The sequence below is a fragment of the Artemia sp. Qi Xiang Cuo genome, chromosome 9 (assembly GCF_049724085.1).
Source record: "Artemia sp. Qi Xiang Cuo chromosome 9, ASM4972408v1, whole genome shotgun sequence".
In the NCBI taxonomy this organism is placed as follows: domain Eukaryota; kingdom Metazoa; phylum Arthropoda; class Branchiopoda; order Anostraca; family Artemiidae; genus Artemia; species Artemia sp. Qi Xiang Cuo.
Window position 1 is genome coordinate 71,785,589 of NC_142802.1, and position 18,624 is coordinate 71,804,212.

At 35.5% G+C, this 18,624-nt stretch overlaps 1 protein-coding gene across 1 annotated transcript in view; it reads left to right on the forward strand.

Annotated features, from left to right (window-relative positions):
• The window catches only part of LOC148949003 (potassium voltage-gated channel protein Shaw-like), a 164,495-nt gene that overhangs the window by 76,220 nt on the left and 69,651 nt on the right, over positions 1-18,624 (forward strand). The window contains exon 4 of the mRNA XM_089095083.1: positions 18,032-18,241. Coding sequence (XP_088951209.1) covers positions 18,032-18,241 — 210 coding nt within the window. The remainder of the gene's footprint in view (positions 1-18,031; positions 18,242-18,624) is intronic.

Sequence of the window (18,624 nt, forward strand, 5' to 3'; positions counted from 1 at the left end):
ACCCCAACCCATTGCCACTAAGTGATTGGAGAAGTGTAGGCATGTGGTTCTGGAACCACTCAAAGTTGTATACTAAAAGAGGGATTACTTATTGTTATGCGTACTTATCCAAATTATTTTTTGGCAATCCCGTTGTTTTAGTTCTTCCGTACGCAAGATTGTGCATCCAAAGAAGATGAAAGACAAATGAAAAGAGCTCCTCGTGGAAATCCAGGTAATTCTTTTCAAATTTTTCGACAAGAAAGAAAACTTAGTTTGTGATACAATTTATCGTACCTAAACAAGAAACGATCTTTTTATGAAATTTCCATTCATTTCTGAGTAATTAGTGGCTTTTTATTTAGGGACAGGTCAAAAGGCAATTGCTAAGCCTAAAGGGACATTTTTGTTGAGCTAGCAAAATTTCCGCAAGTATGTCGATATACAAACCTGGCCGCTCAGTTAACCTTTTGTGTCGAAACTACTCGCCTAGAGCTACTTTCTTAAGTGTGACTAAATTTAATTTTTAAAACAAATAATTAAAGATCTATTTCTTCTTTTTTTTATATTTTTTTTCAAACAGTTCGTGGTAACGGACAGTAAGTAAGGAGTGACCCGGCTCAATGGTAACCTAGACTCTAAAAAAAGGAATTTCGTTACTAAGAGATACATCAAAAGAATCGGATTTTTTGCTGATTTCAAATATATATATTTCATCAAGTTTAATCTTACCCATCAAAAGTTAAGCACCTGAGAAAATTTTTACTCGGGAGAATCTTTCCGTGGAGGATGTTTTTTGGGGTAAGGGACATATCTATGAAGGGGTCGCCGGATTTCCAAGCATTATTTAAAAAACGATCAGAACTTAAATTAAAAAAAAACAAGTTTTTTTAACTGAAAGTAATAAGCAACATTAGAACTTAAAACGAACAGAAATTATTACGTATATGAGGGGGTTCTCCCCCAAGTCAATACCTCGCTCTTTACGCTACAGTTTTTTTTTTAGTGGTTTCAAAAGAGCTATCTATTCTAATTAAAGGGCCTTTGTGATTCAGGGGTTTGTGAATTAAAAAAAATTAACTTTTAACTTAAATAGCGTTTTATCTAATAAGGGGAGAGCCCCATCACATACGTACTAAAATATACGTAATAAAAAAAAAACAATAAAAAAAAAACAAGCGCTACGGCTCAATAGTAATCAAAAATTTAAAAAACGGACCTTTGATGTAAAATGATCTATCAACCGAATGGGCTTATAGTGATGATTCTAAATATATGAATTTTATTAAGTTTAGTATTACTCATCAAACGCTACAAGCCTGAGAAAATTTACCTGATTTTTTAAAGAGGGGGAAACATCCCCTACAAGTGAAAGAATTTTAATGAAAATCACCCCGTTAGCCTCAGCGTATTAAAAAACCCTATTACATGGGTTTCAAGCTCATATCTGCAAAAATCTGCAACTTTGTATTTTTTGCCAGAAGAAAAATATACGAATATAGAAGTTCGTTACGTAAGTTAATTTGTAAATTACGTCAGAACCAAATTTGGAGACAGCCATTTAGCAAAAGAAAAGTAAAATTTTTATGCAAATTTTGTTTACATATTCAATGACGGTGAGCCAAAATAAAAGCTGCATTAACTAAAAAACGATCAGAAATTAAATAAAAAAAAAACAAGCTTTTTAAACTGAAAGTAAGGAGCAACATTAAAACCTAAAACAAACATAAATTATTCCGTATACTAAGGGGGTTGTCCCCTCCTCAATGTCTCGCTCTTTACGCTAAAGTTTGACTCTGTCTCACAACTTTATTTTTTAAAACAATAAAAAACTTTAGCGTAAAGAGCGAGTCGTTGAAGAGTGGACAGCCCCTTTCATATACGGAATAATTTCTGTTCGTTTTAAGTTTTAATGTTGCTCCTTACTTTCAGTTTAAAAAGCTTGTTTTTTTTATTTAATTACAAACAGAAACGACACTATGTTTCGATTTTTTCCACTCTAAACTTATTTTTTTCCTTCAATTCTTGTACGGCTTCTTAGTTCAGCTCCTTAACAAGGGTTTCGGTGTCTTATCCCCCCTAGATTGGAGGTAATTAGAAATTATATAAAAAAAAGTTTTCAATTGAAACTAAGGACCAACATTAAAACTTAAAAAGAACAGAAATTATTCCGTATAAATTATTCCGCAGCGTAGTTTCTAAATTAAATTTGTATCAAAAACGAGCATAGATTAATTTTAAAAAAACGAAGTTTTTCCGAGGGAAGTACAGAGCGAAGTTGAAACTTAAAAGGAGCAAAAATTATTACTTCACGCTCTATGTAACATAAATCAATAAAACTAATGCAAATAAATCAACTGGTGATATTTCCCTATGTTTGTAGGATTACAGAAAACTAGCTCTTTGCTGGAAACATAAAACGATATAGGAGTTTTGGTACGTAAAGATTGACTGTTGTTTTGGATCTAAAAAGAACATTTCATGATTATTCTGTAGACAAGTTCGAAGTGAAGGAATCTTGTTATTATTAGGACTGGAAACTTTCTTTAGAATTTGTATCACAACTTAAAATCTTCCGTTTTATAGAGAGAAATAACTGGATTTCCAGAGTCCATATTACGGTTGATATGTTCTTTATTTCGAGTAATACTAGATGAGACCAAGATGTTACCTGATAAATCAATCCATTATCTTTTATGCTGTGTAATGACTTTAAACTTATTATTTTTATGGCTAAGATTTTAAGATGATTTCAATTGTATACTGAAAGTTACTGATATCACAGCTCCTGTAGGACTATGAAAAGCGTTAATTTCTTTGTTGTAAGGCTATGTATCTACTTTTAACTCCTAAATCAATATTCTTGTTTTTTATACTTGGCTTTTGTGTTTTCAGCAAAGTGTTAGTTTTCTGTAATCCTACAAACATGGGAAAATATCACCAGTTGATTTATTTGCATTAGTTTTATTGATATATTTTTGATAGGCAGTGAAGTAATAATTTTTGTTCGTTTTAAGTTTCAACTTCGCTCTTTACTTCCCTCGGAAAAACTTACTTTTTTAAATTAATCTTTTGGAAACAAGTAGATTTTCGATAAACTCATACCTTTCGCAATCTATCATCCTTCATCCATGAAACATGACCTAATCATCTTATTCTTTTTTTCATTATTGTCATAGAAAGAGGGGTCGAGGGTCACTGTACCTAGAGCCTTTTCTAAATTTATTTTTTACGTTAAATATAGTTTTTTTTTAATTTTTGCATAGATTTTGTCTTAAGCCATTACTCAGTTTATCACTCATTGATTATTAGCATTTTTGATACCGTTACTTTCAGGAGGGTTGTGGAAAATACTTTTTAAACCGCTAAAAAACCTGCCGGAATAACGGGAAGTCAAGAATATTTTGAGATCTTAGAAGGAGTGATACAATTGGAAGGAGATTGGAAAGAAGGGGAAGGAGTTGAAACCCTCATTTCTCCCATGCATAACAGGCTTCACATTCACCCAAAATTCAAGGAGCTTCAAATTTATCTAAATAAAGATCTTTTTTTGCTCATACCCTTTCCCAATATTTTGGATTTGAGTTTTGGGGCTGAAATTAGTTTTGGACTTGATTTGACTACGGAGTATGTTATTGCAAATTGAATTCTAGCCATTACTAGGGCTGGGCGCACCCGGGGAAAAATTAACCTTTCCCTCCCGACTCAAATATAGGCAAAAAAAGCCAAATCAAAGTGAAAACTTCCATCAAACCGGGCAATCCCCAGCCACTGTGCACGGGATGGTTTGCCCCCCTCCCTTTGAATTGCTCTACATAACAATGAAGTGCTTTTATTTATGTAGTTTTTTAAACTTTGGGGGGAGAATAATTTAAACTTAGTATCTTTCCTCTAGGTACAATCCTGCCTGTCTCTCTTCTTGCTTTCTATTTTACCGCATCATTAGCTGAAAAAGTTTTGAAAGATCTCTTATAATGTGAATTCCACAATTAATGTCTCTCCGACAGGAAATTGATTGGCGTTGGATCTTCTAAAATATTCAAGATCGTATATTTGTCTTTCTTTTTACTGCAAGAGGTATATTAGAGAACAAGCATTTGTGGTCGCAAAATAAGATAATGTTTCAAGTTTTTTTTCTGTTTCATGTATAGATGTATGTAAACATATCCATATACAGGATGAGGATACTTTCATTATAGTAAATAAAAACGTGATAAAAGTAGTATATACAGTATGTTACGAATAAAAGCTAGAGCATTCAATAATTCACAGAAGATTTTAAAGTTATTCACCATGAAGATTTGATACAGAAATCAGCACAAGCAGGTATCAATTATGGGAGGGTTGTTTTCGTAGGGGCAATTGCTCTCCTATAATTTTTGACCCCTCCCTCCTAGACTGTGAATAATACCTCTTTTGGTATTTTTATTTAAAAAAAATAAAAATAAAAAATTACTCCCTTTAGATCTTGATTTTTTTTTTGTGTCTTTATTTAAAAGAGAAAAAATAAACAAAATATCCTTGACCACCTCGTACACTTTTGTGAATTTGCACCCCTGTTAATATGACTGAAATTACATACTAGAAACCTATTTTTGCATCATGCAGAGGTGGCTCTGAAATTTCTCGTTGGCCAATAATAGACGTTCTCAGAGCTCTTTTACAAGAAATTAAATAAATGAAAAACAAGTTTTTTCAACTGAAAGTAAGGAGCACCAATAAAACTTAAAACAACCAGAAAGTATTATGTATCTGAAGGGGGTGGTCCCCTTCTCAACACCTCGCTCTGTACGCTTAAGTTTTATAGTACTTTTAAAAAAGCTTCTTATTGTTCTAACTAAATGACCCTTGTGTTTCAGGCGTCGTTATTAAATAATTGGGGCAAAATTCAAACTTTAGCGTAAAGAGCGAGGTGTTGAGGAGGGGGAAACCCCCTTCATATACGTAATAACTTTTGTTCGTTTTAAGTTTTAATGTTGCTCCTTACTTTCAGTTGAAAAACCTTGTTTTGTTAAATTCAATTTCTGATCGTTTCTTAAACAATGCTGGGAAATCTGGCCCCAGCGCCACGGAGAAATCCCGTCCCAACGTAAATATCCTCTAAAACAATTATATCCCGGTGAAAATTTACCCCAGGCAATTACTCTTAACAGCTCGACGCGTAAAATTGAGACGAAAAAGAGAAAGCAAGGCATATAAAAAGAATTTTGTATAGGAATTCAGGCAGATTCCCCCAGTGTAAAATTTCCCCTGACAAGTTCCTACCCTGGAAACTTCCTTTCTCATGGAAAATTCTCCCTCAAAAAAAAAAAAACTTCAGAAGAAAATTAGTCTTCCGCCACCTGAAAACAGATGCATACTTTCGAATAACAAATTCTCTGCGTAAACAACGGGCAAATTTTATAACTTAAAGACCTTTCCCCTGAGGCCTAGGGGGGGGGGCGGGTTCATGTTATATTCAAAGACATAGCTATTGAGCCTTTCAACTATATGATGAACAAAATGGCTATCTCAAAGTTTTGGGAAAAAAAGGGGCGGGGAGGGGGCTAGTTGCCCTCCAATCTTTTTAGTCACTTAGAAAGGGCACTAGAAATTTTAATTTCAGTTTGAATGAACGCTTTCTCGATATTCACTGGGTCGATATGATCACTTCTGGAAAAAAAGCAACAAAAAAACAAATAAACACAATCCATGATCTTTCTTCCGGCAAAAATAGAAAATTTCACAATTTTGCAGATCGGGATGTTAAAACCTCTGAAATAAGGCTCTCAGATAATCACGTGATTATCATCAAGATTCTTCGAGGTTTAGGGGATATTTCTCCCCTTTTTGAAAAATCAGGTAAATTTTCTAAGGCTCGTAACCTTCAATATGTAACACTAAACTTAATGACACTTGTATATTTGGAATCAGCATAATAAGCCAATTCTTTTGATATGTCTTCGGAATCAAAGTTCCGTTTTTTAGAGGTTCAGTTAGTATTTGAGCCACGTCGCTCCTTACTTACAGTTTGTTGCCACGAACTGTTGATATTATTACGTATATGAGGGGGGTTGCCCCCTCCTCTGCCGCATGCTCTTCACGCTAAAGTTTTTCGGCAATTTTAAAAAAGTTACTTATTGTTCTAATTAAACGATCCTTGTATTTCCGGAGTTATTTTTAAAGAATTAGGAAAAAATTTAAACTTTAACATAAAGAGCGAGGTGCTGAGGATGGGGCAATCCTCTCATATACGTAATGATTTCTGTTTGTTTTAAGTTTTAACGTTGCTCCTTACTTTCAGTTAAAAAAGTCGTTTTTTTAATTTAATTTTTGATCGTTTCTTAAATAACGCCAGAAAATCTGGCTCCACCTCCACGGAAAAATCCCACTCCCAACGGAAATATCCTCTGGAAAATTCAATCCTGGTGAAAATTTACCCCTTAACACCTCCACGCGTAAAATTGAGTCGGTAAGGAGAAAGCAAGATATATAAATTTCGTATAGGTATTCTGGCAAATTCTCCTAGTACGCAATATCCCCTGCAAAGTTTACCTCCTGGAAACTTCCCTCTCCAAGAAAATTTCTCGTTGTGTAAAGTCCCTCCATAAGAAAATTTGTCCTCCCCACCCGATAAAATGCATGCATACTTCCGAATTACAAATACTACACGTAAACAATGGACAAATTTTATAACTTAAAGACCTTTCCTCAGTGGCTCTGGGGGGCTATGTTATCTCCAAAGACATAGTTAGTAGACCTTACAACTATGCTGAACAAAATAGCAATCTCAGAATTTTGATCGGAGGATTTTGGGAAAAAAGGGACGTGGGAGGGGCCTAGTTGCCCTCCAAAATTTTTGGTCACTTAAAAATAGCACCAGAACTTTTATTTTCCGTTAGAATGAGCAATCTCCCGATGTTCTAGGCCCACTGGGTCAATACGATCACCCCTGCAAAAAAAAGAAAAAAACATGAATCCGTGATCTTTCTTCGGGCAAAAAATTCAAAATTCCACATTTTTGTAAATAGGAGCCTGAAACCTCTACAACAGGGTTTTCTAATACGCTGAAGCGGATGGTGTGATTTTCATCAAGATTTTATGACTTGAAGGGGCTCTTTACCCCTTTTTTCAAAAATCAGGCAAATTTTCTCAGGTTTGTAACCTTTGTTGGATCAGAAAAAATTTAATGAAACTTATATAATTAAAATCAGCATAAAAATCCAATTCTTTTGATATATCTATTGATCTGTTGGTATCAAATCGATTGGTATCAAAATCCCATTATTTAGAGTTTCAGTTACTATTGAGCTGGATCGCATCTTACTTACAGTTCGTTACCACGGTATCAATTTTCATATCACGGTATGAATAGTATCAATGTTTATAATATCCAGAATTTACTATATTTAAAGAAAATTTTAATGCTTGAATAGTTTCTTACTTTACTTTAGCCGGGCGCCGGCACTCAAAACGCGGCAGGCTTCTATATATAGATTCTCACTGTCGCTTGTCTTCTAAACGAAGACAATTTGAGCCTTTTCTTGATGTCATGACTTCCAAATAGACCTTAAATTAGAAGCGGTGCCTTTGTATAATTAAATCTTTTTATTAGACCTTCAACTTTTGCCTTGGCTTTTCTTTTGTCATTAATTAAAAAAAAACTTTTTCAACAAAATAAGTTTTTCAGAGAAAAGTAAAGAGCTCCAATAAACAAAAATGAGCAAAAATAAAATCAAATAATCTACCGAACGTGAAACTACCACAAATCAGCATCGATAAATAAATGAAACCCAAAACGAACAGAAATTACAATAAATAACCGAGTCAAACTCAAAACGAGCAGAAATTAACATAAGTTAGGCGCAAAACCCCTATGCCTTCCCAAGGCCAGAACAAAATTTGCACTTTATTGAACAAAATATAAATGTTTTTACTTTTATAACTTTAATAAATCAAATAATATTAACCTTTGATTACTAAATATCAGTATATGCATAATAAACTGACAATGCACATTCATTTGTATTTTTTCAGTAAAGTGCAATTTTTTTTCTGGCCTTGGGAAGGCATAGGGGCTTTGAGCCCTACTAATGCTAATTTCTGCTCGTTTTCAGTTTGACTCGATTACTTATTGTAATTTCTGTTCGTTTTGGGATTCATTTATTTATCGATGGTGATTTGTGGTAGTTTCAAGCTTGGTAGATTTTTTTATTTTATTTTTGCTTATTTTTTGTTTAATGGAGTTCTTTACTTTTCTCTGAAAACTTATTTTGTGGAAAAAGTTTTTTTTAGTTAATTTCTGTTCGTTTTATATTGAAATAGTTTTTTCAGGCAAAAAGAAAATAACACTTTAAATATTTCGTATTTTAAGACTTTATACTTTGGCCCGCCATTTGTATGCTTGAGAAAAATTTTCAGCAATTTTCAACAACATACACCCTTTTAAAAATCTGGACACAAATAGTAGTGTTTAATTTAGTTTCATACCTCCTCTAGTTGACCTGAAATAGAAAACTTGATACCATTCGTAAAAAAAAATCTGTTTACTTTCTTTGATAACTTGGATACACTTACGCTATTTTGATTTGGTTAAATTTCAAGAGCAGAAGCAGCCCCGAAAGTTTGAACATAATACCCTCAGTCGTTCTTGGGATACTGCTGAGATGCCTTAGATACTGCTGAGACGCTGATATATTGCTGATGAACACCAGCGTCTAGCGAGCGACTCGCAAAGTTTCTACCTCATGAATAGGTCGAGTATCTTGTAAATAAAAATTGGATTTGAGGAAGACTAAAATCTATTCTATAAATCATATACAACAACTTTCTACGTGAAACTTATATACCCCCATGGCATAACTTACAACTCTTGCGCTAAGGGCTCTGAGGGATTATCATCCTAAAAGACCTAATCTCCAGACCTTTCAACTGCGTTGAACAAAATGGATATATCAAAATTTTAATTTGATGTGTTTGGGAAAATGGTGGACATGAGAGGGGCGTTAGTCGCTATCCAATCACTTTCATCTATAAAAAAAGGCACTATCCCTTTCAATTTCCAATTGAATGAGCCCTTTTGAATTTTCTACGACAACACTTTCAATATAAACTTTATATTCCCCTAGGGCATAACTTACAACCCTTGCACTCAGGGCTCTGAGAGGGTTATCATCCTAAAAGACAAAATTTCCAGAACTTTCAACTACGTTGAACAAAATGGATACCTCAATATTATAATTCGATGTGTTTGGGAAAATGGTGGGCATGAGAGGGGCGTTAGTCACTATCCAATCTCTTTCAATAGAAACTTTATATGTCCCAAGGGCATAACTTACAACCTTGCCCTGAGGGATGTGGGGGGAGGGGTTTTCATCATTAAAGACCTAATTTTCAAAACTTTCAACTACGTTGAGTAAAATGGCTATCTAAAATTTAGATTGGATGTGTGTGGGGGAATGAAGGGCGTGGATGGGCTAGTTGCCCTTCAATCACTCTCGACTATTAAAATCAGCACTAGCACTTTGAATTCCCAATCGAATCAGCCCCTTTTGAATTTTCTAGGACAACGCCTTCTATAAAAACCTTATATGTCCCCAGGGCATAACTTAAATCCCTTGCCCTGAGGGCTGTGGGGGAGTGTCCTCCTCAAAATTATATTTTTTATCTGGAAATCAACTACGCTGAACAAAATGGCTATCTAATTTTTTTTTTATGTGCTTGGGGGAATGATGGGCGTGGGGAGGGCTAGTTGCCATCCAATCACTTTCGACTATTAAAAATGGCACTAGCCCTTTGAATTTCCAATCAAATGAGCCTGTTTTGAAGTTTCTACGACAATGCCTTCTGTAAAAACCTTATATGCCCCCAGGGCATAACTTAAAACCCTTGCCCTGAGGGCTCTGGGGGAGTGTCCTCCTCAAAAAAATATTTTCTATCTAAAAATGAACTACGCTCAACAAAATGGCTGTCTCAAAATTTTGATTGGATGTGTTTGGAGAACTTTTTGGGCGTGGGGGAGGGGCTAGTTGCCCTCCAATCACTTTCGACTATTAGAAAGGGCACTATCCCTTTGACTTTCCAATCCAATGAGCCTTTCTTGAAGTTTCTACGACAACGCCTTCTATAAAAAACCTTATATGCCCCCAGGGCAAAACTTAACCTGAGGGTTTTGGGGGAGTGTCCTCCTAAAAACATATTTTCTATCTGGAAATCAGCTACGCTGAACAAAAAAGCTATCTCAAAATTTTGATTGGATGTGTTTGGGAGAATGATGGGCGTGGGCGGGGGCTATTTGCTCTCCAATCACTTTCGACTATTTTAAAGGGTATAAGCCCTTCGAATTTCCAATCGAATGAGCCTGTTTTGAAGTCTCTACGACAACGCCTTCTATAAAAACCTTGTATGCCTCCAGGGCATAACTTAAAACCCTTGCCCTCAGGGTTGTGGGGGAGTGTCCTCCTCAAAAACATATTTTATATCTGGAAATCAACTACGTTGAACTAAATGGCTATCTCAAAATTTTGATTGGATGTGTTTGGGGGAATGATGGGCGAGAGAGGGGGGCTAGTTGCCCTCAAATCATTTTTGACTATTAAAAAGGGAACTAGAACTTTGAATTTACAATCGAATGAGCCCTTTTTCAAGTTTCTACGACAAATATTTCAATAAAAACTTATATGCCCCCAGGGCATAACTTATAACCCTTGCTCTGAAGACTGTGGGGGGAGTGTCCTGCTCAAAAGTATAATTTCCTTAACTTTAACTACGTGGAAAAAAAGGGCTATCTCAAAATTTTTATTTGATGTTTTGGGGAAATGGTGGGTGTGGAAGGGGTGTCAGTTGCCTTCCAATTACTTTCGACTATTAAAAATGGCACAAGCCATTTCAATTTCTAATCGAATTAGCCCTTTTTGAAGTTTATAAGACAACGCGTTCATAAAAATCTTATATGTCCTCAATGCATAACATGCAACCCTTGCCCTGAGAGCTGTGGGGGGTCGTCATCCTCATAGACCTAATTTCCAGAGCTTAAAAGTACGTTGAACAAAATGGCTATCTCAAAATTTTGTTAGGATGTGTTTGGGGGAAAGGTAGGCGTAAGAGGGGGGTTAGTTACCGTTCAATCACTTTCAACTATTAAAAAGGGTACTAGCCCTTTGAATTTCCAATCAAATGAGCCTTTTTTGAAGTTTCTACGACAACGCCTTCTATAAAAACTTTTTATGCCCCCAGGGCATAACTTAAAACCCTTGCCCCAAGGGTTGTGGGGGAGTGTCCTCCTCAAAATTGTATTTTCTATCTGGAAATCAACTACGCTGAACAAAATGAATATCTCAAAATTTTGATTGGATGTGTTTGGGGGAATGATGGGCGTGGGGGGAGGGATAGTTACCCTCCAATCACATTCGACTATTAAAAAGGGCACTAGCCCTTTGAATTTCCAATCGAATAACCCTTTTTTGAAATTTCTACGACAACGCCTTCTATAAAGACCATATATGCCCCAAGGGCATAGCTTAAAACCCTTGCCCCAAGGGTTGTGGGGGAGTGTCCTCCTCAAAAAGATATTTTCTATCTGGAAATCAACTATGCTGAACAAACTGGTTATCTCAAAATTTTGATTGGAGATTTTAGGGGGAATGATGGGCGTGGGGGGGGGGCTATCTTCCCTCCAATAACATTCGAAGCTTAGAATTAGCACTAGCCGTTTGAATTTCTCGTCAAATCATCCTTTCTTGAAATTTCTATGACCATATCTTCTATTAACAACCTTATATGCACCTAGGGCATAACTTAAAACCCTTGCCCCAGGGGTTGTGGGGGAGTGTCCTCCTCAAAAAGATATTTTCTATCTGGAAATCAACTACGCTGAACAAAATTATTATTTCAAAATTTAGATTGGATGTGATTGGGGGAATAATGGGTGTGGGGAGGGGGTAGTTGTCCTCCAATCACTTTCGACTATTAAAAAGGGCACTAGCCCTTTGAATCCCCAATCGAATGAGCCTTTTTTGAAGTTTCTACTACAACACCTTCTATAAAAACCTTATATGCCCTAAAGGCATAACTTAAAACCGTTGCCCCGAGGGTTGTGGGGGAGTGTCCTCCTCAAAATGATTTTTTCTATCTGGAAATCAACTACGCTGAACAAAATGGCTATCTCAAATTTTGATTGGATATATTTGGGGGAATGACGGGCGTGGGGGGGGGGGGCAAGTTGCCCTCCAATCACTTTCGACTATTAAAAAGGACACTAGCCACTCCAATTTCCAATCGAATAAGCCCTTTTTGAAGTTTCTACGACAACTCCTTCGATATGAAGTGCCCGGGTATGGAGAAAAAACCAAAAACACATAGTGCCCACATCGTTCTTTACTTAGGCAACGCTAGCGTGCTGCCTATGATTATGAAAGACATATCGCCGAACCTTTGTTTCTTTCAATTGTTCAGGTAGTGGGACAAAAGCTTCTTTTTCTTCCAACGATCTATGTAGTCCAGATTTTTGATTTTACAAGGTATGGAAGGCATTCACGGTTACCTTTGTTTCTTGTAATTGTTCAGGTGGTGGGATAAAAACCACTTCTTCTTCCAACGACTTATCCAGTCCATATTTTTGATTGTCAAAGGTATAGTAGATATTGATGACCTTATCCATGTCAAAATCCAAAACTCAATCATCATGGCTTTAATTATCAATTTGTTTGCTTCGTTACACCTCGGCTCGTTTTTTGTCATTATGAAATACATATTGCCGAATCTTTGTTTTTTAACAAAGGTATGGTAGGTATTGATGACCTTATCCATGTCAAAATCCTAAACCAATCATCATTGCTATCATTTTTAATTTGACACGTTTTTATTCTTCCTGTTGATGTTAATTTTCATTGACTCGCTGCTCTTCATTTTCATTTTTGACTCCCTCACTTATTCGTTGTCTTATGAAAAATTAAGCAAGAAAAAACGGGTTTTAATTTTAATAAAGCAGTAACACTATAAATAGCAACACATAAACACTTAATTAAAAAATACTCCGAACCCCAGTTCCGGGAGCTTTTCTCAACGGGGAAAAAGATGTTCTTTTAAAAAATAACACACATAGAAATACAAGAAATAAACACACGAAGAGAGAGAAAAAAAAGTAGGAAACAAACATGTTTATATATTAATAAAATATTTTGTTTCCTACTTATTTATTTATATTTTTTCTCTCTCTTCGTTTGTTTAGTCGTTGTATTTCTATGTGTGTCATTTTTTTAAAGAACATTTTTCGTTTTTTTTTCGTTTTTTATCCGTTGAGAATGGCTCCCGGACGTGGGGCTGAAATATTCGGAGTATTTTTAATTAAGATTTTATTTGTTGTTATTTACTGTTACCAAAAAGTTCATTCGTTTTTTATATTCCAAAACCTTCTCCCTATGGAAATTACTTTTTTTCTTGTGTGGTGCGTTTTTCAGGATAATTAAATATAAAAAAAGCAAGTTGTTTTTAACTGAAAGTAAGGGGCGACCTTAAAACTTAAAACAGACAGAAATTATTCTGTACATGAAAGGTGATGTCCCCTCATCAACACCTCACTCTTTACGCTAAAGTTTGGCTTTCTCTTAACTCTACTTTTTAAAACAACAAAAACTTTAGCGTAAACTGCAAGACATTGAGGAGGGGACATCCCCTTTCATATACAGAATAATTTCTATTCGTTTTAAGTTTTAATGTCGCTACTTATATTCAGTTAAAATAAAACTTTTTTTTTTTTTATTTAATTTCTGAACATTTTTGAATTAATGCAGGTTTTGATTTTGGCTCACCGTAGATGAAAAAACTAAACTCTCAATTGAAACCTGGTCAATACCTCGCTCTTTACGCTAAAATTCAAATTTTGTTCCAAGTCTTTAAGAGTGACCCATGAATCACAATGGGTTTAATTAGAATAAATAGCTCTTATGAAAGTACTAAAAAACCTTAGCGTAAAGAGCGAGGTATTGACAAGGGGGCGAACCCCTTCATCTACGTAATAATTTCTGTTTGTTTTAAGTTTTAATACTGCTCGTCACTTTCAGCTCAAAAAACTTGTTTTTTTATTTAACCAATACTACATGTAAACAATGGGCAAAGTTCATACTTGCAGCCCTTCCCCTGGGGACTGTGGGGGATAATTCATCCTCAAAGACATATTTTTTTAGATTTTTCGACAATGCTGAACAAAATGGATATCTCAAAATTTTGATCCGGTAACTTTGGGGGAAAATGAGTGTGGGAGGGGGCTTAGTTGCCCTCTATTTTTTGGTCACTTAAAAAGGGTACTAGAACTTTTAATTTCTGTTTGAATGGCAGAATCTACAGAATCCATCTTCTGGCAAAAAATACAAATTCCACATTTTTGCAGATAGGAGCTTGAAACCTCTATAGTAGGGTTATCTGATACCTTGAATCTAAAGGTGCAGTTTTCATTAAGATTCTGTGAATTTTAGGGTGTTCTTCCCCCTTTTCGGAAGATAAGGCAAATTTTCCCACGCTCGTAACTTTGATGGGTCAGACTAACATTGATGAAACTTATATATTTGAAATGAGCATAAAAATTCAATCCTTTTGATGTATTTATTGGTATCAAAATTCAGTCTTTTAGAGTTTCAGTTACTATCGATCACGGTCGCTCCTTATTTACAGTTAAGTCCACGAACAGTTTGATTATCATTCTCAAAGTATTTTAAGACGAATATTCAATTTCAACATAAATGATAGGGGTTAGAGCGTGACGGATGACAGCCTTCCTCATGTATAAGACAGCCCAGGATGAAAAAGTTTGGAATAACAAACTATCAGTAAAGAAATGGCCTTTTCAATAGCCAGTCATGTTTTGTCGAGGCCCGTGGATTTCTTAATAGGGAGGTAAAGAGGTTCCCTAAGGCCTACAACTCGGAAGCTTCACTTTATTTCCCCAATGCTTCAAAAACGATGGCTCAAACAGAAGGGCAAAAGGGTAGGGATAAAACGCATTTTTCACGATACCTTAAGAATAGAAGACTTAATTAATTTGGATTTGCATTAAACAGTATAATTTTCAGTTCACAATATTTTAATAGCCCATCGGTGAATAACAACTTGGAGTTACCCATCAACTAAATTTATTGCGTTCATAAATGCTTTCGGCATGCAGCTATAAACGTTAACATTAAGGGCATGGGGTTTAGAAGGGATTAGTCTATTTATATATTAATCTAATTATATAGGGCCAAATTCTTTTTGATTTTAATTTGAATATTTGTTTCAAGTCTTGCTTTTTTCAATTTAATATCCTGAACAGCAAATATATGGAACTGAAATTTTGGTACTCTTGCATTATATGGGCCTTTACAAGGAAACCAGTCACGAAAACCCGAGGCATCCACTCGACAAAAGTAAAGATTTGATGCTCTCTGATGTTGTATAAACAAGTATTCAGGGGTTTCTCACTCTGGGACCTATATTTAAACTGTTGTTTCTTGGGGTTTCGGGGGGGGGGAAGGTACCTAGGTTAGGTTATGTTACGTATTTAATATATGCTATGCTTTACCCCCCACCCATCCCCCTAATGTGCAAATATATAGCCCAAATTTGTTTCTAAACTATTATTTATTCATCATATTTTATTTCATTAGTATTAACCAAACTTGACTTTTTAGAAAGGTCCATATAATGCAAGATTTGTTAATATTGTATGCTATTTGTGTACATGGCCACATTTTGGCTTCAAATACACGTTATCTTAACTTATAATGCAAGAGCACCGAATTTTTTTTCTAGAAACATTGCTATGGAAGAGTTAAACTTTAGTGTAAAGACCGGGGATTGACAGGGTGGCAGTCTCCATCCTATTTAGGGTGACTTTGGATTTGATGTTAAAAACTCACGTAAAATCAATAATTTTCTTTTCAAATGAAAGTGAAGAGAAACATTAAAACTTAAAATTGACAAAAATCATCCTGTATATGAGGGGGGTGTCACCCCTTCCCTCTGAGCTCCAACCTTTCTATCGAAGTATGACTTTTCCCTCTAGTAAACTACTTCAAGAACACATGCTTTAACGCAAGAGCCACATGATAAAACGGGGTTTTTTTTTCCCGATGCCATGAGAATAGAAGGACTTTTTTTATTCGCATCAGCTTTAAATAGCTGAAATAGCAAAATTTTCTGTTTGAATGTTTTGAAAGATGATTGGTAAATAAAACTCATGCAACACCTTGTGACTACATTTATTGGTCTAAAATGCTCTCAAGTAAGCATGATCCTTGGAGCAGGGTTGCTAAATTGCACACTTTTCGTGTGAAATACACTCTTTTTTTTATTCCACTCTTTCACACCAAGGACCGGATTTGCACTATGTTTTCCCATATTTGCTCTTTGCACTCTTTTTTGCACTCTTTTATGAAATGAAGATAGAAGCAGTATTAAGCGAAATAAAAAGCGGTAATTGACTTGACTACAGTAAAGTCAGCTATAGTTCGCGACTATTTACTTGGACCTCCTATATTGCTTTCAAAACATTTGGATAAAATGGAGAAAAACTTTATCTAAACACTTGATGAAGTCACCTATAGTTCAGTTAAAGATCCAAGCAATAAAAATATACACTTACAAATTTCCAGGAGAGGATTACCTTTTAAGCTAAAAAAAGAATGGTAATCATTATCTAACCCATTATTATAGGTTGATGTATATCTTTTTTGGAGTCGGCAGTTGGCAACCCTGCTTTAGAGTACTGAACAGGGAGTTTAAAGAGACGGCAGCCTCTTCAGCTAAAGTGTTAATTGTTCGTTTTAGGTTAACTCTTAGTGTCGCTCTGTACTTTCATGTGAAAGAACTTAATGAAAATAATAAGTAAAAAACATTTAACAAAAATCAGAAAGGTAAACTGGACGGTAGTTCCGACCCCTTCTTCAGAACCTAAAGATTCCAACATCTTCAGCAAAATTTACTATTTCTGTCATTACATTTGTCTGTGTGTTAATATTATGCCTATTTCTCCCTTGTGCTCTCTCTATTTTCCCCTCTTTCTCCCAACCTCTTTCTCTCTCCCCCTCTTTTTCTCTCTTCTCTCTTTCCGCCTCTCTCTTTCTCTCTTTCCTCCTCTCTCTTTTTCTCTCTTAGTCTTCCATCAACATCTCCTAATTGACGGAGCTAATCAATCCTATAGTTCTAACTTCTGCGTGGGATGGCGGATAGTTTTGAAAAGGCTAAAATTTTTCATATTTCAATCATCTTTTTAAAGGGTAACGAAGCGTAGGATGAAAGATAATAAAACAAACACTAGTTTTGATCATTACGATTTTGTTGAATCTACTAAAAATTTGTCACAAGGCTCATCTATTCTGTCGTCCCATTGCCAGGATGATTCCGATTTCTCAGCTGCAATACCGTGAGAAAGCATTAAAGAGTTGGAATTCCTTTCTACTCCAATGCCTTTAACAGCTGTTTCAGATGGAGATTAATGAAAAGAATATTTGTCTTTTTGGTATGATTTATATTTATGAATTGTCTAATATCCAAGATGATAATTATAAGATTGGCTCCAGATCTAGCCGGTGATGGGGGAAAGAATATAGTCTACGAGTAAAACAAAAGGGCATAATACAAGCACGTTCACAGTCATTAACCTGTGAAGTTGTTGGAGGGTGGGGGGGGGGGGTTAAACATGTAAAATAAATTTTAATGTTTTCAATAATTCTATCAAATTTAAAGTTGAATTTACGTTCACCGCTTAAACTGTAAAGTTAACTACCCAAGTTGAAAAGTTAAATAAGTTATAAGTTCTTTTAATTAACTAAGTCTTCTTCGTAGTCTTCTTAACGTAGTCTACTTCTTTTCTCCTTGTTGGATTGTTGTGAGACATTAGTGCAAAATCTTGGTGTAATTCTAGACCATGTGGTTCCTGAAATTGAACCCTGTACCTTTTATGCCTAGCAGATATGAACCTACTTCGCCACCACAAGACTGAACTAACTAGCAATAATCATACCAGAAAAATACTTTATAACTTTTTAATCAGACGTACTCACAACTGCATAACAAGTATCTCATCGTTTATCTTTTTCAGGCAAATCCTCACAACGACTTCAATAGTATCCCACTTGGACTTTGGTGGGCCCTAGTCACTATGACAACAGTTGGCTATGGGGATATGGCCCCTAAAACATATGTTGGGATGTTTGTTGGAGCATTGTGCGCATTAGCTGGTGTGCTGACGATAGCTCTTCCTGTACCTGTAATTGTTTCAAATTTTGCTATGTACTACAGCCATACTCAGGTGCGAATTCTTGTATTACTGAGTGACTAATCTTGTAACTAATTGCATACAAGAAGAAAAGCTTGTTCAAATGAAAGTAAAAACAGACGTTAAAACTTAGCAGAAAATATATCTTATATTAGGGGTTGCCCCTCCTTACTCCCCTGCTCTTTGCATTAAAGTCTTATAGTAGTTAAAAAAGCCATCTTATAAAACCCCAACGGCCCTCGTGCTTTAGCAGTCGTCCTCGAGGAACTGATACAAAAATTTAAACTTTTGAGTAAAGAGGGGGATTGAGGATGGACGGTCTCCCGCATTTATGAACTTAAAACTTACACACAATGTGAAATATGTTAAATGTGTCCTCAGAGGCATGACCATTCGATTATGCTGAACAAAATGGC